A 23,640-nucleotide genomic window follows, 5' to 3' on the forward strand; every position below is an offset into this window, starting at 1 on the left:
TGTATGATTGAATCGAGTTTTGACCTTCGTTTTCAAACTTAAAGCAGACAAGACAAGAAACTGTAGTTTTTGTTTTTGTTTCGTTCTCGCCATCAACTGCTGGTGTTTACACGTGAGTTGCAAATTCTATTTTCCAGTTAATCGACGAGCCACTGCACGAGTGCAGTGTTTCTAATACGGACTTAAAACAGACAAGACAAGAAACTTTAATTTTTGTTCCGTTCGCCATCAACTGCTGGTGTTTACACGTGAGCTCCAGATTCTATTTTTCGCCTAATCGACGAGCCACTGCATGAGTGCGGTGTTTCTAATACGGACTTAAAACAGACAGGACAAGAAACTTTAATTTTTGTTTCGTTCGCCATCAACTGCTGGTGTTTACACGTGAGCTCCAAATTCTATTTCCCAGTTAATCGACGAGCCACTGCATCAAGGCCGTGTCTAGTCCTCCAGCGGTCAGCAGCCTGGAGTCATCGGGCAGGAACCTGGCAGCGGTGACGTGCGAGCTGTGGCCCCCGTAGGCGTGTGACAGGGAGGCCTAATACGGACTTAAAACAGACAAGACAAGAAACTGTAGTTTTTTGTTTTTGTATCGTTCTCGCCATCAACTGCTGGTGTTTACACGTGAGTTGGAAATTCGAATATTTTTCGCCTAATCGACGAGCCACTGCACGAGTGCAGTGTTTCTAATACGCACTTAAAAAAGACAAGACAAGAAACTTTAATTTTTGTTCCGTTCGCCATCAACTGCTGGTGTTTACACGTGAGCTCCAGATTCTATTTTTCGCCTAATCGACGAGCCACTGCATCAAGGCCGTGTCTAGTCCTCCAGCGGTCAGCAGCCTGGAGTCATCGGGTAAGAACCTGGCCGCGGTGACGTGCGAGCTGTGGCCTCCGTAGGCGTGTGACAGGGAGGCCTAATACGGACTTAAAAAAGACAAGACAAGCAACTTTAATTTTTGTTTCGTTCGCCATCAACTGCTGGTGTTTACACGTGAGTTGCAGATACTAATTGTTACTTAATCGACGAGCCACTGCATCAAGGCCGTGTCTAGTCCTCCAGCGGTCAGCAGCCTGGAGTCATCGGGCAGGAACCTGGCAGCGGTGACGTGCGAGCTGTGGCCTCCGTAGACGTGCGACAGGGAGGCCTAATACGGACTTAAAACAGACAAGACAAGCAACTTTAATTTTTGTTTCGTTCGCCATCAACTGCTGGTGTTTACACGTGAGCTCCAGATTCTATTTTCCAGTTAATCGACGAGCCACTGCATCAGGGCCGTGTCTAGTCCTCCAGCGGTCAACAGCCTGGAGTCATCGGGCAGGAACCTGGCAGCGGGAAACTTTAATTTTTGTTTCGTTCGCCATCAACTGCTGGTGTTTACACGTGAGTTGCAGTAACTGGAAAAATGAGTTAATCGACGAGCCACTGCACGAGAGCGGTGTTTCTAATGCGGACTTAAAAAAGACAAGACAAGAAACTGTAGTTTTTGTTTTTGTTTTGTTCGCCATCTGGTGTTTACACGTGAGCTGCAGATTCCATTATTTTTCGCCTAATCGACGAGCCACTGCATCAAGGCCGTATCTAGCCGTGGGCGTGCGACAGGGAGGCCTAATACGGACTTAAAAAAGACAAGACAAGAAACTTTAATTTTTGTTTCGTTCGCCATCAACTGCTGGTGTTTACACGTGAGCTCCAGATTCTATTTCTCGCCTAATCGACGAGCCACTGCATCAAGGCCGTGTCTAGTCCTCCAGCGGTCAACAGCCTGGAGTCATCGGGTAAGAACCTGGCCGCGGTGACGTGCGAGCTGTGGCCTCCGTACGCGTGCGAGAGAGACCGCGGCTGCGGCGCGGGATATGCGAACAGCTTCACTTTGCCGAAGTCGTCGCCGGTCGCTGCTAGGCGGCCGTCGTGTGACCTGAGGTGATACGATACAGTTAGAACATTAGTATTTATCTATACTTATAATAAATCTGTCAATTCTGTACATGAAATTTACAGAATTGACAGATTTATAAAATAACGTATTTTCTAAATTTATATTTTCAAATATAAATTTATAAATTTATATTTTCAAAATAACTATCAGGGGGTGATTAGTGATCAACACTGATGCCAAAAATGCAATCAGTAAAATTTTTGTCTGTCTGTCTGTCTGTCTGTCTGTCCGTCTGTATGTTCCTTATAGAAACAAAAACTACTCGACGGATTTTAACGAAACTTGGTACAATTATTCTTCATACTCCTGGGCAGGTTATAGTATACTTAGGAATTCCCACGGGAACAGGAATTAGCGGGAAAATCCTTTTGTATGAAAATTCTAAACCACTTAAGTTAGACGCTTGAAATTTGGCATGCAGGTACCTTAGTAAACTTAAAGCTTAGTTACAACAGGATATTGCAAAATTCCCACGGGAACGGGAGTTAGCGGGAAAAAACATTTGTATGAAAAAATCTAAACCGCGTAAGATAGATGAAGGGGGTAAAACGGGATCCACGCGTACGAAGTCGCGGGCGGCCGCTAGTTTAGCATAAAACAGATTATTAGTAAAGCCCGGTCTGTGAGCACGTAGAATTTTGTCCAATGACCGTAATTATATTGCTGTCGCGACTGCGTGCGACGGGCGCCCGCAGTGAGTGTGCGAGCGCGACAGCAACATTATTACGCGCGAGCGATAAGGATGAGTAGCTTGGGGTCATTGGTCAAAATTCTACGTGCTCACAGACCAGACTATAGCAGTGAACGAGAAAATACCGTCTCCCAAGAATTGCAGGAGACTTGCAAACCTCCTTTGTCCTGCCAAGCTAAGATTCCAACTTGCATTTAAGTGTGAAATCGCATAGAGCTACCGAGATGATGATGGACTATCCTTCCATTGTCTTCATGTGTTTCACGCGAGCAGAAACTTCAAATTCAGCTATCAGAGTCATTAGGACTCTGCCAAAATCCTAGTTCTCTAGGCTAGCTTTTAATAACAGTGTCAATGGCTCCCTTCCACTTTCTTATAACCCGATTGAGCTAACTGCGCATCTCGCTGGAATGCGACTCCCTCGCATTCACCCACACACCTCTCTGCGTTCGCCCCGTCCGTAGCAGAGCGTCAACGTGACGTCACGGCTGCCAGTACCTCTAGTACGAAAAACTTTCGAGTTCGTTTCGTTGCGTATTCAAAGTGTCATCGAAAAATTTTGTATGAAAAATTAAACAGCGCCCCCTAGGGCGGCTATAATATAGGGGGCGCTGTTTAATTTTTCATACAAAATTTTTCGATGACACTTTGAATACGCAACGAAACGAACTTGAAAGTTTTTCCTACTAGAGGTACAGGTTGCCAGTTTACTCGACCGGGTTGTACTTCCCTCTTTGTTTGAGCATTAAAATAAACTTTCAGCTTGTGAGCTAAGTGTGAGTTTACATGTGAGCTAGTGAGCGCGTTTAAAAAATGTATGAAAATTTTAGTTTTTGAAGGTTTCCCGCTAGGGGCGCTGTACAATCCGTCATACATTTACGCTGGGCTGCACCATCTTATAGTTCCAAAATACTGAACTGTCCTATCCATGACATTGACAGTGGGGCGCCACCGTCAATACCGGATCGCTGGTTCCGATTTTTGCCATGTTGGAAACCATATAGTTGAACGATGGTAACGCCCCCCTGTCATTGAGTTTGGTGGGACAGTTCAGCGTGGGTCATCTATACTTTAACTTTGACAAACGTCAAAAATCTGTCAAAATCCATACAAAAAGCACCGGTTATCGTCAAAGTTACGGTCAAAGTTAGGTGGTGCAACTCAGCCTTAATGTTATTTTTTGACGCGCTCACTTAAGAGCGTTTACGTCTAGCGTGGCATGTCAAGTTTAGGTAATTTCGATGCTAGTTTTATTCACACTAAAATAATTATGACTGTGTGCGTGTTCTCACGCTCTATAGTCAAACCAAAATACTTTGATCCACCATCGTAAAAGTATGCCAGGCTGTCAAGTGACAGCTCAAGGAAACTTTAAAATCTTCAAATCTTCCAACACCGACTCCATAATTATAAATAATGGTATACATTAGTCCTAATCAATAATAAATACGTAAATTCTTTATCAAATAGTAAATTATCAAAGGTTTTTTACTATTTTGAGAATATTTTATACAGCCTATCGGCTGAACCATTTAAGAACCTAGTAAGGGACACTTTTCCAGATTTTCGTTTTTTGTCATAAATCACCTTAGAATTAAGGTCTCCACAGGATGTGAAGACAGAAATCGCTCTATTACACTTACACCGGAGAAACGCGTTGCTAAAAACCTAGTAAGTGCAATTCAAATCTGCAAAAACCATTATCAAAACCTAGCAAGTTACAATGACCATTTAAAACCTAGTAAGTGCATGGACTTACTAGGTTTCAAAATGGTCAATGTGACTTACTAGAGGTAAAATGCTACTGTAATTGAAATATTATTTCGAGTTCTGTTGGCTGACACTCGATAACCATATCAAAATCTGGGGACTACATGAGTACTGATTCCTATTCGATTTTTATTTTGATTTTTACGAGGCACTTTTGTCAAAAAAATAATTTTTAGTGTTAGTAAAGAGCATAAAACTTGCAATTTTTAACTAAATATATTCTTTTATTCCATAAAGTATACTTTAGTAACTAATCTTTAATATAAACATCGGAAGTTATCCAAATCTTTAAGCATCTTAGCAGGGCAAATGCGGATACACTATAAAAGTCCAGCTACCTGTCAAAGATCAACGTACGCATGACACATGTCAGCAGAGCACCGAGCGACGTGACCTCACTCTAGAACGCCTCGAGGCGGACTGAATTTGAACGATTCGTGCGCGGCGATTTATAGTAGTTTTCAAATACTCATAGAAAAAAAATTACAATGAATTATTTTAAATTTCAAAGTAAATATTTTAGATAAGATATTCTTCTATTATATTAAGCTATTTTTGTGTTGAATAAAGGAAGAATATTGGTGAAAAAATCACTTTGATTTTTGCGTATTTCACGTTCTTTTAATTTGTGATTTCTTAGTGTAAAATGCTTAAATCTAAAAATTTTCTCAGATAACTATTTGCCTAAGGATCTATGCTATAGGATATATATGTTTGTTAAATCGTTTTCACAGTGTTTTTATAAAAATTTCAGCTTGTAAACTGACGCTAAAGTGGAAATTTACAAAACCTGTGTGGACTTATCTGGATAGAATTCTTAAATGCTAAACTAATCGCAATATTTTCTCAATTAACTATTTAGACGACGAAATTGTCTAACTATTTATGCCTATAACATATTTGTAGTATTACTGGTTAATGATTGTAACGAGTTGAAAAAGTACTGTTTTTGCGCCAAACGGCGTAAACGCTCTTAAAAAAAACTCACACTCAGCCCTCTTATGAAGCAAGATTCCCCGTTGTCCAAACAATATAACATTCACCTGGTGCAAGTATTGATATCCGTCCCGTCAGCGTTCTCGGGCCACACGCCGACGGTGGTGAATGTGATGGGGCAGGAGTTGGAAGCCCACGCCACGTCACGCATCGACGACGCCGACGTCACCTGCCGGCACGTCGTCGCGTTCCCTGCAATTTGGCAATAAGGCATAAGTAATAGAAGGCATATTAGTCGGCCGTTTGGTGTAGTGGTTCGAAACGGACTACTATTGCGGTTGCGGTTGCTACAGAGGTTGCGGGTTCGATTCCCGCACAGTACAAACATTTGTGTGCATGAACATATTTGTTTGTATTGGACTGGGTGTTTTCTATGTATAATATGTATTTACAAAAAAAAATTAAGTGTGTTTATATCTGTTGTCTAGTACCCATAGTATATACAAGCTTTGCTTAGTTTGGGACTAGAAGCGCAGTGTAAAATATCCAAGGATATTTTTTTTTATTATTATTTATAAGTATTAAATAAACCAACTATAAGTCTGTTAAGGCACAAATTATTAAAAGCATACTAAATTCTGACCCTAAAACCTAATGAATGTGAATTTAGATTTTTACCCGAATTGATATTGGTAAATAAGCTTACATAAGTTGGTCTCCACTGCAAAATGACCTTTAATTTACCAGAGGCATATGGAGGAGTTGACTTACACTCCTTTCGCTAGCTAGACAAAAATTGTATTGCAGTTTGCAGTACAAGATATATGTAGGAAGAGTAGGTATGTATGTAAGTATGACAACTCTTATAAAAGTATGTCAGTAGATTGGAGAAGTCCCAAGAGGTCATCATCATCATCTCAGCCATAGGACGTCCACTGCTGAACATAGGCCTCCTCCAATGCTTTTTATGTTGCCCGGTTGGTGCTACAGAATAATAAAATTGATGTCTTACACACGACGCGTTTCAAATATTAATTGATAAGAAATTAATACTGCATTTTGTACATGAAACTTACAAAACAGTAGTTCATAGTCCCCTGAGTTGCTCCTTATGTACTGGCTGTCTTCCGACCAGTCTAGGTGAGTGATGTAGCTGGAGTGACCCTGCAATACCAAACAGACTCATTAAAACTCAAGCACCACTCGACTTTATGTAATTTGTCATGCTAATTTTATTTATGAAAGCTAAAGATTATAAAAATACATTAGCTACTTGATAATTACAGTGACTCTACATATTCCTTATTTGAATATAAATAAATGAGACACGGAGAATCTACTACACTAAATCTATCTATAGAAGAAGCCTATTTAAGCATCGCAATAGGCGTAGCTTATCTTCTAAACTAAATACAACATTTACATACCTACAATTTTCTTTAGCATTACCTTTACACAATTTATAATAATAATTATACTTGAATGTATAGAAATAGCATTTAAAATGTACAGGCAGGCGATACCAAAATTAAAATATATTGTTACCCTTCTACGTTTTCTCTCCGTGCACTGATGCGTGAAATTATGGAATGATTAGAACATGAAAAAATGATTACATGGGAACACCATACATAAATAGGATGAATTAATAACAGTAGTATTACAACCGATATAGCCTGAAAATAATATAAAAAGCTAGTACAATATTTTTACTTATAGATAGCCAATATTAAATAGAAACGTATTTTATTGCTATGAATGAATGGTTTGTTTAATAACTATGTATGGTTATTGTTCAGATATTCAAAGTAGAAGATTGGCCTACCAAAGGTATCAACCATAGAGAAGAATTGGTCAACCAAAGGATAAAATATAGACTCACCTCAGAGGAGTTAGTTAATTAGTAAGAGGGAGATTGGCCAACTATAGAATAAAAATTAACTAATTCAAGGCGTAGGTCGGTCAACCTAAGGGGAAGAGTGGTCAAACAAAAAAGAAGATTAGTCAACCAAAGAGGCCAACTAAACTAAGATTTGACCATAATCCCCACGCTTGGCAGGCGGGTTGGAGATCGCAGTTTAAAAGATTGATGTTTTTCAGAGAGCGCTGCTGCTCATTCTCTGTTTGATGTGTAGTCCCTAAGTCGGGCTTAGGGCTATAGTTTGGTCCGAGCACGTAAAATTTTGTCCAATGACCCCTAGCTACCCATCGCTCGCGCGTAATTATATTGCTGTCGCGACTGTGCGACTAGCACCCGCAGTGAGTGTGCGAGCGCGATAGCAACATAATTACGCGCGAGCGATAAGGATGGGTAGCTAGGGGTCATTGGACAAAATTCTACGTGCTCACGGACCGGACTTTATCTTTTATTATTTTTTACGTTCATGTTTTTTTTATGCAAAACAAGGCAGGTATTTGTGGTGTTAATATTTTTGATTAGATTCTCACCAGGCACTTGCCGACGCGGCTGTAGCGCGCGCCGGCGTCGTCAACGCGGTAGACGTAGATGAAGTTGTCGCGCGAGCCCAGCGCCACCAGCCGGTTGTCCGGCGAGTATTGGATCGTCTGGATCGGCTCCGTGCTGCAACCAAATGAAATTAAATAGTTTATTCATTACATAGGCCCTTTCGAGGGCACTTATATACGTCACGAATATATACAGGGTGGAATTTTGTAACGCCACCTGGAGGGCAAGTAGGTACTCTTAATATTGTAGATAGAAAAAAATTCTCAAAGAAAACGTTCCTTTATTTTTGAAAAGAAATAGAACTGCATTCAAAGATTTCCAAAAATTTGCTTGCCACACCCGGGAATCGAACCAACAAAAATCTGTTAAAAATTACACCCTGTATTTTTATTGCATCGATCGTTAGGGTCAATAAGAAATCCATAAAATCCTAAATTATTTTAATTATTTACAGAAAATTGTATGGCATGGTAGTGAATTTTCGAAAAAAAATCGAAATTCTATGAATGCAGTTCTCTTTCTTTTCAAAAATAAAGGAATGTCTTCTTTTGTAAAATTTTCTATCTGCAGCATTAAGAGTACTTTCCCTCCAGATGGCAATACAAAATTCCACCCTGTATAGCTTGCCCTACCACCACACCCACAAGGTGGACCGACGACTTTATAAAAGCAAGAAGGCGCTGGACGCAGGCCGCTACCAACCGGCCTTTGTGGGAATCATTGGAGGAGGCCTATGTTTAGCAGTGGACGTCCTATAATGATGATGATGAGAAATTGCTGAGCCTGATGCTAATGACGATCCTGATGACGTCACACAACACTCACCCGTCATGGTGGCTGGCGAGCATCTCGCGCGAGTGCGGGTCGAACACCATCCAGCGTCCTGACAGAGCGCCCACCGCGATCACATGATGACGTCACACGACACTCACCCGTCATGGTGGCTGGCGAGCATCTCGCGCGAGTGCGGGTCGAACACCATCCAGCGTCCTGACAGAGCGCCCACCGCGATCACATGATGACGTCACACGACACTCACCCGTCATGGTGGCTGGCGAGCATCTCGCGCGAGTGCGGGTCGAACACCATCCAGCGTCCTGACAGAGCGCCCACCGCGATCACATGATGACGTCACACGACACTCACCCGTCATGGTGGCTGGCGAGCATCTCGCGCGAGTGCGGGTCGAACACCATCCAGCGTCCTGACAGAGCGCCCACCGCGATCACATGATGACGTCACACGACACTCACCCGTCATGGTGGCTGGCGAGCATCTCGCGCGAGTGCGGGTCGAACACCATCCAGCGTCCTGACAGAGCGCCCACCGCGATCACATGATGACGTCACACGACACTCACCCGTCATGGTGGCTGGCGAGCATCTCGCGCGAGTGCGGGTCGAACACCATCCAGCGTCCTGACAGAGCGCCCACCGCGATCACATGATGACGTCACACGACACTCACCCGTCATGGTGGCTGGCGAGCATCTCGCGCGAGTGCGGGTCGAACACCATCCAGCGTCCTGACAGAGCGCCCACCGCGATCACATGATGACGTCACACGACACTCACCCGTCATGGTGGCTGGCGAGCATCTCGCGCGAGTGCGGGTCGAACACCATCCAGCGTCCTGACAGAGCGCCCACCGCGATCACACGATGACGTCACACGACACTCACCCGTCATGGTGGCTAGCAAGCATTTCGCGCGAGTGCGGGTCGAACACCATCCAGCGTCCTGACAGAGCACCCACCGCGATCACGCCGCCGTCTGCCGACCAAGCGCAGCATTGCGCACGCTCCTGGAAAGATGGTTATTAAGTTAAATAGAAAGTCAATAAATAAACGGGAATATTCCCATCGGTTATTTGCACTTCTCCCCGCCTCGTCTTCCTGGCTATTTGTCGGTTGCGCGCGAGTTCTACGCACGTTGTATCAACACAGCGTGTGTTCAGATTTGTATGTAGCATGTTAATGTCACTGCTCCGACGTCACAGCAGTGCTAACTCAACACATTGTCAACGCTTATTTAAGTGGCATCTTTGTTGGGGCCTATTTCCACTTTGGCGGACCGTTTTCCGCTTTCTTAGTCCGTCTAACTAAAGAGACCAAGGGACCAGTGGCAGTACAAGTATAACACAGTCCCCTGCACGAGTTACAATCAAGACATCTTAAGGCGTAAAACATCCGCCCACAACAATTCGCACTTCTGACGACGACGACCACTCTGTCACAAGTGTAACCACTGAGAAGATGATAATACATAATTTTATGCATGTCCTGGCAACCTTTAATTGGGTAAGTGTCAAACTGCGTCAAGTACTTTGACAGCATATTTGAACTAACGGCACTATTCCCACCTCTTGTGTTCCCACTGCTGTCTCCTGTATAGTCAGGATCTAACCTTGACCGCCAATAAAAACCCAACCAGTGAAGGTCAAGTTTGTCCCGGGGGAAAGTTACACTTGAACTGCCCATTAAATGCTACTGACCTCGATGTCCTTGCTCCAAACTGTAGAGTGGCTGAGCCCGTCCCACAGCTGCAGTAAGCGATCCCAGCCGGCTGATACAAACTGCGCCAGGGTCGGGTGCGTCGCTAATCCCCATACCTCGTCCACGTGACCTGTGACGTCATCATTATCAGCATCGTAATTTTAGCCAATGGCAGTCCATATTTTAGCTATTGGCAGTCCATTACTCGTAGGTTGTATAAGCATTCCTCGAGGAAAGCCACAACACATAATTTCCCGCGTTTTTTATTGGAAAACTGGCACTCTTAGCTAAGGGTGGGTTGCACCATCTTACTTTTACTTTGACAAACGTCAAAAATCTGTCAAACTCCATACAAAATGCACCGGTTATCGTTATAGTTACCGTTAAAGTTAGGCGGTGCAACTCAGCCAAAATGTTCTTCATGACAGTTTTTAATAAACTGAAGATGATGATTAAGAGAAAAAAAAATGCTGTTTTGCTAAAAGCTTTCCAAGTACCTAATTGAATTTAATTTCAAAGTTTATTTATTAAACAGATAAAATCATATTCGTAGTTGACCACATTCAGATTAAAATCTATTATTAATATAATGATTATAGTATACCTAATCAAATTTCAACACTTTTAAACAGTTGGAAATTCCTGAACAATCATATTATACTCTTATACCAGAGTTAATGCAAATGAGTAGGTCATCTTCATAGAAACGCCCGAGCGCGGTTTGTATGTGAGCGCGCCAATACGTATGCGGCGCGCACGCACACTCTGACAAAATTCAGTGCACCTCCCCGCTAATCCCCGCTAAATTGCGTGCGCGCCGCTTGGTGGCTTGGTGTAGTGGTTCAGAACGGACTACTATGCCGAGAGGTTCCGGGTTCGATTCCCGGCCGGGCAGAAATTGAAATGATGAATTTTAATTTCTGTGACGGGTCTGGGTGTTTTCTATGTATAATATGTATGTATTTACAAAAAAAAAGTATATAAGTATGTTTATCCCGTCGTCTAGTACCCATAGTACAAGTTTTGCTTAAGTTTGGGATAGAGGCGCAGTGTAAAATGTCCAAAGATATTTATTATTTATTTATTATTTATTGGCGCGCTCACAAACCGCGCTCGGTGCGTTTCTATGAAGATGACCTACTCATTTGTATTTACTCTGTTTATACTTACCGAGCACGGCGGGCGAGAAGCCAAGCTCCAGGTCTCCGTGCAGCACGCAGTTCTTCGTGCTGCCCACGAACAGCTGGCTGCCGCGGCCTTCCGCCACCACGCGCACGCCGCCGTAGTGTCCTTCGATCTGGAATGTTATTGCGGTCAATGAAATATCTAATGCCTCACTTTCAGTGGTTCTGAATACAAGAGATTCCTGTAAAGCAGTGTTTTTCAACCTTTTTCATGACACGACCCCACTAGTATGAAAAAATATTTGGCGACCCCCCGACCGTTTGTTTTATTTTTTCATGCATTTTATAATGTTACAAAGATGTTTGTAGGGACCGAATACTTCAATCTAAATGCATTTGCATAATTAGATTTCGGATAAATCTGTCTTTATTAACTAATGTTTTTTTTACTGAGGTAGTTTTAACGACCTCTCGCGACCCCCCTATAGAGGCTTCGCCACCCCCCAGGGGGTAGCGACCCGCAGGTTGAAAAACACTGCTGTAAAGCAAGCATGCCATAGCATAACATAGGATCGTCAGGGAACCACTTTCACAAGTCTAAAAATCTACATCAATTTATTAAAATAGTAAGTAATCATACAAAGGGTGACAAGACCTTACTCTACAGTGCCAACACTCAAGTCCTCACTCCTATAGCCTCAGCACTCACCAGCTGACAGCACTTTATTGTCACTAGCGAGTGGAACCTTAGTCTACAGTGTCACTGTTCTAACCTAACCTAACCTACTATTTTCTGCAATACCTACTTTCTGCAACCATACTATTTTCTGCAATCTCTTTGTTTTACATAACTTTCTTGTGAAAACCATGATCATCTGCCTCTGCCTTATGGTTTGATTTGTGGGTAAGTATGTGAAGTGTCGATTTGACCAAACAAATTATTTGGGATATAATATTTGGCAAAATAAAACATTTGCTATATAAACATTTGCCAAGTAAAATTTGGCCAAATGATAATTTGTCCAAATGAATTAGTTGCGAAAAGTACAGTTGCTAAACGTTCATTTGGGAAATGAAACTTTGGCGATAAGTTGTTTGCGAAGTGAAATTTGGCGAAAAGTAATTTGGCCAAACGGAAGGATACCGGTGAGGACAAATACCATAGAAATCATTATCCTAATTTGGCAAGTAGTTGGAAGTATTAAGGCTACTTATGACTAGTTATTTGGGAACAACCGCGGTGCATAGAAAAAGTGCGGGTGTGCGCTAGCTAGTTACGAGTATATTTGACTAACTTACCACATTCTCCACACCGAGGGCATTGACTTCAGCATCGAAGGCGACTATTCGCCCGTCCTTGCCTCCTCCGCTCAGAATTCGACCGTCCTGAATACAGCAAACAACATTACTATTGTAGAAATGTTACCGAGATTAAATTGATGACTAAGAATTAGTAATAAACATTGACATAGGAATATTGGGTTTTCCAAAGAATTCCCTTCCCCTCTCCGCCTCCCACCATAAAGTTGTTTTTTGGACGCCTTAATGCCCAAGAACCAAGGTGTGAATTTACCAACTCCGTCTTGCACACACCTCGGATGAAATGGTAATATTAGGTTAGGAGTTACATCGAATATAGCTTCTCCAATGGGGAACTCGTACATTACTTGTGCTTTATATTCCTACTCCAACCAACCCAGATTACTCCAAAAGTGTAGCAGGCTGTAGGCCTAGGGTAAAATAGGCGCAAGTACACGGAAAGTAGGAAATGGATCGAGAGAAAGAGCGACTCCACACACCGAAGTATGGGCGACGAAACTAACCGATGTTCGTGTTTACACGATGCGTCTCTCTCTATCAATTTTCCGCATAGTGTACTGGCGCCACTATATGTATAAGATTCAAAATAAATGATTACCTTGAGACAGCAGATGGAGAAGATGGCGCCTTCATGCACGCCACGCACGAGCTTAGCCACGGTGTTAGTACCGCGCCCCCACACAATGATGTTGCCGTTCGAGTCGCCCGACAGCACGTCGCCTGACATACAAAATTAATTCAATTACTTATATTCAAATTTATATTTTAGTATGGTGAATTCAATAATCCATTCATAGAATCAGTTTTCGGCAAAGCGAAAAGAAGGGCTTACAGATCGTGGTGTAAGGTTAATGTTAATAAAAGTAAAGCCTGGTCCGTGAGCACGTAGAATCCCGTCCAATGACCTGTCGCGCTCGCACACTCACTGCGGGCGCGCGTCGCACAGTCGCCACAGCAACATAATTACGCGCGAGCGATAGGGATGGGTAGCTTGGGGTCATTGGACGGGATTCTACGTGCTCACGGACCAGGCTTTAGTTGTAAAGAATTGGGACGTATAGTAGATGCTCTTTTAAAAACAAATATTTTCTTTTCCAATGTGTAAACTCAAATTCTTAATTAATACATGGTGTTGACGAGCTGGTTTCTACCCAACAACTTTTAGGGTAAAGATCTGATTTACCCCTTGGATGAGACAGCGCAGCGCCCCTTCTCCTTAACCAGAATTGAATTACAACCCGGTGGAGTTACAAACTGGTAGCACATGGTAGCCGTGACGTCACGTCGACGCTTTGGTGACGACGACGCGGCGAACGCGGAGAGGTTTATGGGTGATTGTGAGAGTCGCATTCCATCGAGGTGTGCGGTTAGCTCGATCAGAGGAAAAAATATATGAAGATTTTAGTTCATGAAAGTTTCTGCTAGGGGCGCTATTATACAATCCATCATACATTTAATGCCACGTTTTTACGCAGTCGACATCGAATGCGTTTGATGTAAACTCACACTACGCCCTCAGGTTGTACATGGTACCACAGAATAATAATAAGTAGGTACTACGTACAGAAGTTTTGCTTCGCGAAGGTATTTAAAAAAATGTATGCTCAATGTCATTAACAATATGGTGTAATTTAGCTTGTCTCAAGAGTCAAGCAAGTTTGTCAGAAGTTTTGTTGACAAACGTCAGTGATCGGTACTGCGCCGAAGCTATAGGGCTGACTTCGGTAAAATGATGTGACGTGAGGTGCCAATCTGCAGAAAATGGCGGAGGAAATACATGATTTAGCATGAATTATCATGAATAATATTAACTACTTATTTACCTCTCAGTGTCTTCAGGCAACTTAAAAAAGTACATTCTGTGTTTTTATTATTATTTAGGCAGTTAAATACTGCACAGTATTTAGTACACCATTTTCTTTATTTTTTTCCATCATACACAAGAATACGCGTGCGTGTGTTCGCTCGTATGTGAGGCCTTGTCGAATAGTACTCTTGTAGGGGGCAATCGTGCGTGTTTTGTTTTCGATGTAAACTCGCGGAGATGAACAGGCCTGATGGTACTCACCGCTCTGGTTGAAGCCGAGGCACGTGACGTACTTGGGCTTGTCGCGCGAGTCGAACACGCCGAGCCGCTTGTACAGCATGTTGGTGTGGTCCAGCGTCCAGAACGCGATGTGGTTCTTGCCGCACGTCACGATCTGGTTGCGGTCTAGCGGGTGGAACTCCACCGCTACTACTGTGTCCACGGAGCACTGAGGAAGATGAGATGATAACATTAAAATTGGTGGGGTTAGATCTCTTTATATGCGGACGAGCTGGAACCTGAATAGGCATGAGTGGAAACGAGCGAAAGAAATCAGAAGACTTGAAAAGGCTCGAGGGCTCAGAAGACTCGAAAGGATTCAGGAGACTCGAAAGCACTCAGAAGACTCGAAAGGACTCAAGACTCAAAGGATTCGCACTCATGTGCCTAACGAGTCCTAGTTCCCTTCATTTATCATCGCTGAACCGTCGCTATTGTAGAGGTAATTCACAAAATACACAGAAGACGCTGTACTGTTATTAAGCAACACTGTGTCAGCGGCTTTGAATGAGAACTGGTCATGCCTTGGAGTTCCTGGACCTCGCCAAAGCCTTCGACACCGTGTCCATATACCTACCATTTATTTTACAAAAGCTGAACTGTTTAGGTATCAGAGGAATACCTTATGAATGGTATTGTAGCTATCTTTCGGAACGCTCGCAGTGCATTCGGGTTTACACGGACTTCAGTGATTTTCTCCCGGTAGAATTGGGTGTTCCTCAAGGAAGCATCTTAGGGCCGGCGTTATTTATAATTTATGTAAGCGACCTATTGCACCTTCCTTTAGACAAAGCTGACATTATGTGTTACGCTGATGATAATGGTAATGGTACCTTGGTCTCAGCCAAGCAGTGTCTATAGTGGATACTGAATTCCACACGCGGACGTGAAAGACGAGTGGGTTCATTACAATAGTCGAGCAACAACGGGGATATAACTCGCGTTCATCGCTTCAAGAGTGGACCAGCGAAAGAAATCAGAAGACTCGAAAAGACTTAGAGGGCTCAGAAGACACAAAAGGATTCAGAAGTCTCAAAAGGAGTCGGAAGACTCGAAGACTCAGATGACTCAAAGGATTCGGACTCATGTGACTAACGAGTCCTAGTTCCCTTCATTTATCATCGCTGAACCGTCGCTATTGTAGAGGTAATTCACAAAATCCATAGAAGACGCTGTACTGTTATTAAGCAACACGGTGTCTGCGGCTTTGGATGAGAACTGGTCATGCCTTGGGGTGTTCCTGGACCTCGCCATAGCCTTCGACACCGTGTCCATACATCAATTCTTTTACAAAAGCTGAACTATTTAGGCATCGGGGGAATACCTTATGACTGGTTTTGTAGCTATCTTTCGGAGCGCTCGCAGTGCATTCGGGTTGGCACGGACTTCAGTGATTTTCTCCCGGCAGAATTCGGTGTTCCTCAAGGAAGCATCTTAGGGCCGGTGTTATTTATAATTTACATGAGCGACGTCCTGGACCTTCCTTTAGACAAAGCTGACATTATATGCTACGCTAATGATGATGGTAACGGTACCTTGGTCTCGGCCAGGCAGTGTCCCTTATCCGGCCGCTGCCACTCCCACACGGAGATGGAGTGGTCGGGCCCGTCGTCCACGCAGGCCAGCAGCGCGCCGCCGTCCGCGCGCGAGAACGACAGGCACGCCGCCGCGCGCTCCAGCTGCCCCGCGCCCAGCACTGCTACAGTGGCGAGGGATACTGAGCTCCACACGCGGACGTGAGAGACGAGTGGGTTCGCCACAATAGTCAAGCGAGAGGATCAAACTCGCGTTCCTCGCTTCAAGAGTCGGCCAGCGAAAGAACTCAGAAGACTCGTAAAGACGTAGAGGCAAGACAAGTGGCTAGGGATACTGAGCTCCACACGCGGACGTGAGTTATGAGTGGGTTCAGCACAATAGTCAAGCGAGAGTGGGGATCTGACTTGAATTCCTCGCTTCAAGAGTCAGCCAGCGAAAGAACTCAGAAGACTCGTAAAGACGTAGAGGCAAGACAAGTGGCTAGAGATACTGAGCTCCATACTCGGACGTGAGTTAGGAGTGTGTTCACCACAATAGTCGAGCGACAGTGGGGATCTAACTCGCGTTCCTCGCTTCAAGAGTCGGCCAGCGAAGTAACTCAGAAGACTGGAAAAGACTTAGAGGGCTCAGAAGACTCGAACGTACCCAGAAGACTTGAATGGACTCAGATGACTCGAAGAGACTCAGATGACTCAAAGGATTCGGACTCATGTGACTAACGAGTCCTAGTTCCCTTCATTTATCATCGCTGAACCGTCGCTATTGTAGAGGTAATTTACAAAATCCACAGAAGACGCTGTACTGTTATTAAGCAACACGGTGTCTGCGGCTTTGTATGAGAACAGATCATGCCTTGGGGTGTTCCTGGACCTCGCCAAAGCCTTCGACACGATGTCCATACACCAATTCTTTTACAAAAGCTGAACTGTTTAGGCGAGGGAATACCTTGTGACTGGTTTTGTAGCTATCTTTCGGAGCGCTCGCAGTGCATTCGGGTTGACACGGACTTCAGTGATTTTCTCCCTGTAGAATTCGGTGTTCCTCAAGGAAGCATCTTAGGGCCGGCGTTATTTATAATTTACATAAGCGACCTCCTGGACCTTCCTTTAGACAAAGCTGACATTATGTGTTACGCTGATGATGATGGTAACGATACCTTGGTCTCAGCCAAGCAGTGTCCCTTATCCGGCCGCTGCCACTCCCACACGGAGATGGAGTGGTCGGGCCCGTCGTCCACGCAGGCCAGCAGTGCGCCGCCGTCCGCGCGCGAGAATGACAGGCACGCCGCCGCGCGCTCAATCTGCCCCGCGCCCAGCACTGCTAAAGTGGCGAGAGACACTGAGTTCCACACGCGGACGTGAGGCTGGAACATTAAAATAACAATATTAGTATTTAAAGTAATGGTGCAAAGATAAACATTAAGGCGTCGTAGTCCGCGCATCGCTAAAATCAAGTGGCAGTGGGCGGGGCACATAGCTCGGAGAGCTGATGGCCGCTGGGGCAGGAAAGTTCTTGAGTGACGACCACGAGCCGGAAGACGTAGCGTGGGCAGGCCTCCCACTAGGTGGACCGACGATCTGGTGAAGGTCGCGGGAGGTGCCTGGATGCGAGCGGCGCAGGACCGGTCTTTGTGGAAATCCTTGGGGGAAGCCTTTGTCCAGCAGTGGACGTCTTTCGGCTGAAACGAACGAACGAAGTCCGCGCATTAGCTTGTTAGGATAGCTTTATGTCATGTGGGTCATCATGTGGCCCCTGTATTAGCGCTGTTTCTAATAGTGTCAAGGCCAGTCTCTAAGACTATAATGTTGGTGTAAGCGACAAAACGGCTCTATTTGAAAAGAATCATAATAATAATAATAAATACTCTTTATTGCACACCAGATAAAAAGAACAGAAAGAAAAGGAACACACACATAAGGTACAATTAGGCGGTCTTATCGCTATGAAACGATCTCTTCCAGACAACCTATAGAGAATCACCTATAGAGAATCATGTCAACGACTTGTAATTTCTATGACTTTTGACAACATGTAATTATAAACACATTACTACTCCTTTGCGTCGCGCAGCCAGGCACTTGACGTCATCCTTGTGAGCTGTAGAGGTACTGCTTTTAATCGTTTCAGACTCAGTCTTTAAGACTATAATGTTGGTGCAAACAAGCAATATCTTACCCTGGCATCATGACGGTCATCATGGCCCACACACTGGCAACTGGGGTGTATTGCCAGGCACTTGACGTCATCCATGTGGGCGATGTAGATGTAGTGCACTTCTAATTGTGTCAAGCACAGTCTCCAAGACTATAAGGTTGGTGCAAAGAACCACTCTTAAAGAATCTTACCCTGGCGTCATGACGGTCATGGCCCGCGCACTGGCCACTAGCCACAATCAGCTTATTGGGGTGAATGGCCAGGCACTTGACGTCATCAGTGTGACCGGTGTAATGGCGCTGGCACTGCTCGTCCACGTTGAACAGCACCACAACAGCTGCCACGAAGTAGACTATCTCCCCCGTTGGAAGAAGGTAGAGATTGCTGCGGCAGTCTTTGCCTCTGGGGACAGATACAGGATCATTCTTAGAATGTCGTTCGATTGATTGTAGTCCCTTGATTCTGATGTAAGTTTACACTATTACCAGATAATTCTAAATTACAACTATGCAAAAATAACAGAACATTTATGCCCTGATAACCAAATTATTTCTCAATTCATCATCATCATCACAGGTAATTTAGTTTCCACTGACACGACTTTTCCCAATTTATCAAAGATCAATAGATAGGAGGATTTCCCCACGCTGGTCAGACGGGTTAGAGAGGGTGTTTTTTCTCGATTCGCATGATTTTGTTTATTATCTCTTTGATTCGTATATTCCGCAATCGTAAAATACATACAGTACATTTGGAAACTTTAGCGAGTTAATTTCTCATGTGTGACTGTAAGGTTTTTAATGAGAAATAAATGTTCTTTAAACCTAAACCTAATAAATTCAGACCTTCGGATAGTCACAACAGAAGTCTTTAATTTTTACCATGCCCACTTTCACCTTCTACTTTCCAACTAACACACTTCTACGGCCTTCATAAGATAACTAAAATAGTAAAAAAGCTAAATTCTCATCGAGTCCGACGTTTCCTTTCAGTGGCGTGGATGATTGGCCGCGCTGGAGCGAGACCGTGGCCTTGAACGGGGTATTGACTAAGGTTGAATCAAACGGTTACTCTAATTCAGGCTGTTGTTAAGATCTATTGAATTAGTGTTGTTTATTTATATTTGAATCGAACGGCGAATAATAAATCAAAATAAAATTGGGTATAGTGTGGAATTTAGGGTCCTCTACTTAATATTCTTTTAAATGTGTATAGAAACCATAAAATAAAAAGCTTGTAATAAGAAAACGTCCTCCTTTGTGTTATAAGTGCCGTTATCATTGTGCCAACATTTTATCTACAAATTACATCAAGGCGTTGACAACCCTACCTTCACAAGTATCATTTTGCGGAATTCTTTTTGTTTCCGTTAAAACAATGTTAGCAACACAAAACAATAAAATTGTTACTAAGATTTTTGAAGCGTAGTAGGTACCTACCTACTTTAATTACTTCCATCTTGTACTGAAATGTAATTTAATTTTAAATTAAGGGCATCGCATTTCCCTTCAATTCTGAGCATTATTGCAATACATATAAATATATCTCTTATCTACCGTTAGTTTTCCTTCCCATTCTAGTTTTAAACATTGTCACTTTCATACGCATTTAAAGCGACTGTTTCGATCAAATATAAGAGGGTGGTTAGTAAACAAACTTGTATAATTACGTCTATAGGAAAAATAATGAGTCACGCATACTACGCCTTAAAAAATTAACTAGTTTTAGCGTATTCTATTAACACCGTATTAGAGCGTTTCGTTCTAGATTGTTGCGTGTTCCCTTTGTCCGAAAAAGTAACTAGCTTAACGTTTCTGACATAGATCGATAAGGTACTTCCGTAGGTCCTTCCTACCCGCATGCCTAAGTCATTAGTTAACAGAATTGTGTATTTCTGTTACCGATAAACTGTTTTCTAATGAGCAGGTAGACATACATTTTAACTAACATTTACTGACTGCGAACTTCGTACCGCCAATAAAAGTTCTATAGCCTATGTCATGTTCATCAGGGATAATATAGAATTCTAATGGTGAAAGAATTTTCAAAACGGCCAAGTAGTTTCGGACCCTATTCAATACAAACAAACGACCAAATTTTAGTTAAAATGGAACGCGAACGTTTAAAATCTTACAAACCAAATTTTTTCTTTGATTACGTACCTACTGATGTAGATCAATACATAGTTAGGAACCTTTCCGCTTCAACAAGCAAAGTTAGTGTTAGAGAAATTGATCTAAGGTGCGATTAAGATGTCCAGCGAAGAGCTTGGCTGGCCAAGCGTGTAACAGCACGATAGCCTTGGAGCGGCCGAAACAAAGGCACGCTTCTTACGTTACTTATTCCGTGTACAAGTTAAACAAAAGAATCTAAACATATTTATCGAATCTTTATTCATTTTAAACAGTAATAAAAATAATCTGTAAAGGATTTACTTTTATTTGAGAAATAAAAAGACAATACTGCTCTAAAGCGATTTGGGATTTTTTTATGCAGAACAAGGAAGGTACTTGACCGCAATCGCAACTGATTTCAAGTGAGATGCAATCTAGGATGGTACATATCTGCCCTGTACGTGCTTATTCACTCTCGCCTTAAAAAGGCCCGGAGTATAGTGTTCGAGAAAGACAGCAGCAGGCAAATTCGAGTTTTTTTCGATTCGAGTCCCCAGTTGGTCGCATTTGGGTCAGTTTTAAAGTTCTTTCTATTCTATTCTTTGTCATTCATGTGATGTCAGACTGAATAATGTGTCTGGAAAAATAATGGCGTTGTTAAGTTAATTACTACTAATTACCTTAATTGTGAAAACGCACGTTTTAAAGACTAATTTAAAATTATACCTATTTTCAATGGGTTTGATAAATTATAGCTTCCTGACTCTGCAAGTTATTGTGTTAATTTCGTTAATCGTCAGAAAAAAAAATCTGTGTAAGTGCGTTTTCGACCGACTATAATCCTCTATAGCGACTGAAGCTCAGTGGTTTAAAACAGACCAGTCCTTCTGTCATCAAAAAGTACTTAGTAAGATTTGAGTCCCACCTTCTGAGACAATCAATTTTGATTCTAAGACATCAGTAATACAGCTAAACTTCTAATACCTTAATCGACAAAATTAAGTATCGATAAAAGTCGTTAGGAGTTAATTATTGTCCCAGAACTTCAACAAGATTTATATTATCCGCATCGACCTCGATGTGTACCTAACTCCCAAAAAGTATGTTTGTCTGTAAACTTCTATGTAAGGCGTTGTCGTAGGCGGTAATCGCCGCAATTTGCCGGACAATTGGATAAATGACCGATGACATTCAGTTAACAGTCGAACAGTATGCCGTCAGGCCATTGGAGACATTGAAATTTAAGGTATACCTACCTAACTAAACATTTTAACGTAAACGAAATCACAAATTGGTTAGTTGACACCAATAATGCTAAGTTAACAACAGCTCTGAAATCCATTGCTTTAAAATTAATTGCCCTACAAAAACTTGGGAGTCAGGCTTCATAAAAAGTATGCCAATGGGCTGGTGGTGTGAAGCCTAACTCCATCGTGTAACAGATTCAGACAGACTGACTAATATACAAAGTATGCCCTCAGGTCCATTGCACATTGCCTGCACTGTATCTTCATTATATTACTTTATCAGACGAAAGTATTTTATCATAAGAACTTAAGTACAGTCGATAACCCATTAGACTAATCATATTTGTTTCAAAAGTGCACCTGTTAAGACTACATTTTTAAGTGTTCCATTACAGTAACAATTTAGGTACATACAACGTACTTTTTTACCGTAAGTATTTATTTTAGATAGCTACTTAACGCTTATTATGAAGTACTTGGTACGAAAATATTATATCATCAAAATAATACATAAAGGAAAATAATGATCTACGATAACAATATTAGTTTGTGGATATAAAATATTTAATTTAGGTACTAATCAATCGTATCAGTAACAAAAATATCGCGTGTCAGAACTTTCAATATATTGCTACACATAATAATGATATTGTACATAATTATTAGTTCTATGTATAATCGCGTGTGGGTGGAGTTTTCCCATGAAATTAAACCCCTTTGTTACTGTAGTGCGTTTATCATCCAGCCCATGACCTGACCTTGGGGAAATCGATAGACTATCGTCCATTTAAAATACATGGCATAATCCCATAACTACGGCTGTCACGAGTATTGGTCAAGCATTATTATTTGATCATATCAATATGGTGCTCTCTAAATCAATATTTTTGTCCGTTTGTTGACAGTGAACACGTATTAAAATATTGAAGTACCTACACGTAACTATTACGTTATGATTACAAATTAATGATTGAAGGTTTGTTTGCATTAAGTAACTAAATAAACTAGCTGTGCCCGCGACTTCGTACGCATGGAAATCAAATCGTAATTTTTCCCTTGCTTTCTCACCGTTTAAACCTTCCCTGGACTACAACAATTATTTAAAAGCGGTCCAGCCATTCCTTTATGGGTCCTTATTTTACTAGCAAACGCTCACTCACCTGTACCCATACACCCACTCCAGCTTCAGCTTGTTCTGCGGCGGGGGGGCCACCTTGGCGAGGTCCAGGCCCACCAGGCTGCTAGGAGCATGTAGCACCATGGGCCTTCTCTCATGGGTCCTTATTTTACTAGCAAACGTTCACTCACCTGTACCCATACACCCACTCCAGCTTCAGCTTATTCTGCGGCGGGGGGGCCACCTTGGCGGGGTCCAGGCCCTCCAGGCTGCTGGGAGCGTGTAGCACCACGGGCCTTCCTCGGAGGTACATCCGCATGGAGCCGTCTTCTTCATTGTACTGGCAGGTGTGAGTGCTGGGGAAAGTGATGAAGTAAGTACAAGTACTCATATCGTCGCTACTTCCCTGGACAAAGCAACATTTGTGACAGTTTTAATTTCGAAAATGATTCACTTTCGCTTTTATGACTTTTAAAAACGGTGAAAAAAGTGATTTCGAAATGAAAATTCGAGTTTATCTGGGGGGCAGGTAATTTTTAAGGTTCCGTGTTGCAGAAATAAGCTCCAAGATTGATGTGAAATCGAGTATCAAGTGTTGTTTTGCAATACGGACCCCTAGTCTCCAAATGCAGGAGCACGACCCT

At 42.7% G+C, this 23,640-nt stretch overlaps 1 protein-coding gene across 8 annotated transcripts in view; it reads right to left on the reverse strand.

Moving 5' to 3' along the window:
* Positions 1–219: 219 nt before the first annotated feature.
* LOC114353943 (echinoderm microtubule-associated protein-like 2) overlaps positions 220–23,640 on the reverse strand; it is a 64,497-nt gene continuing 41,076 nt past the window's right edge. For 3 of the 8 annotated variants that reach the window (XR_003655966.1, XR_003655968.1, XR_003655962.1), the window contains 15 exons: positions 23,188–23,352; positions 18,710–18,920; positions 17,521–17,727; positions 14,811–14,997; positions 13,341–13,462; positions 12,722–12,808; positions 11,469–11,595; positions 10,298–10,428; positions 9,486–9,607; positions 7,786–7,918; positions 6,414–6,501; positions 5,445–5,589; positions 1,750–1,919; positions 1,149–1,288; positions 347–686 (listed from right to left, as the gene is read on the reverse strand). Coding sequence is in view for 4 of the 8 variants with exons in the window: in XM_028306160.1 (XP_028161961.1) it covers positions 1,712–1,919; positions 5,445–5,589; positions 6,414–6,501; positions 7,786–7,918; positions 9,486–9,607; positions 10,298–10,428; positions 11,469–11,595; positions 12,722–12,808; positions 13,341–13,462; positions 14,811–14,997; positions 17,521–17,727; positions 18,710–18,920; positions 23,188–23,352 (1,933 nt within the window). In the remaining 4 variants the exon portion in view is untranslated. Of the gene's footprint in view, positions 274–346; positions 687–1,018; positions 1,920–5,444; positions 5,590–6,413; positions 6,502–7,785; positions 7,919–9,485; positions 9,608–10,297; positions 10,429–11,468; positions 11,596–12,721; positions 12,809–13,340; positions 13,463–14,810; positions 14,998–17,520; positions 17,728–18,709; positions 18,921–23,187; positions 23,353–23,640 lie in introns of those variants that run through there. The other 5 variants (XR_003655963.1, XM_028306160.1, XM_028306152.1 and 2 more) reach the window with 5 other exon arrangements.

This window comes from Ostrinia furnacalis, unplaced genomic scaffold (genome assembly GCF_004193835.3).
Source record: "Ostrinia furnacalis isolate ACB-3 unplaced genomic scaffold, ASM419383v2 OfSCF0185, whole genome shotgun sequence".
In the NCBI taxonomy this organism is placed as follows: domain Eukaryota; kingdom Metazoa; phylum Arthropoda; class Insecta; order Lepidoptera; family Crambidae; genus Ostrinia; species Ostrinia furnacalis.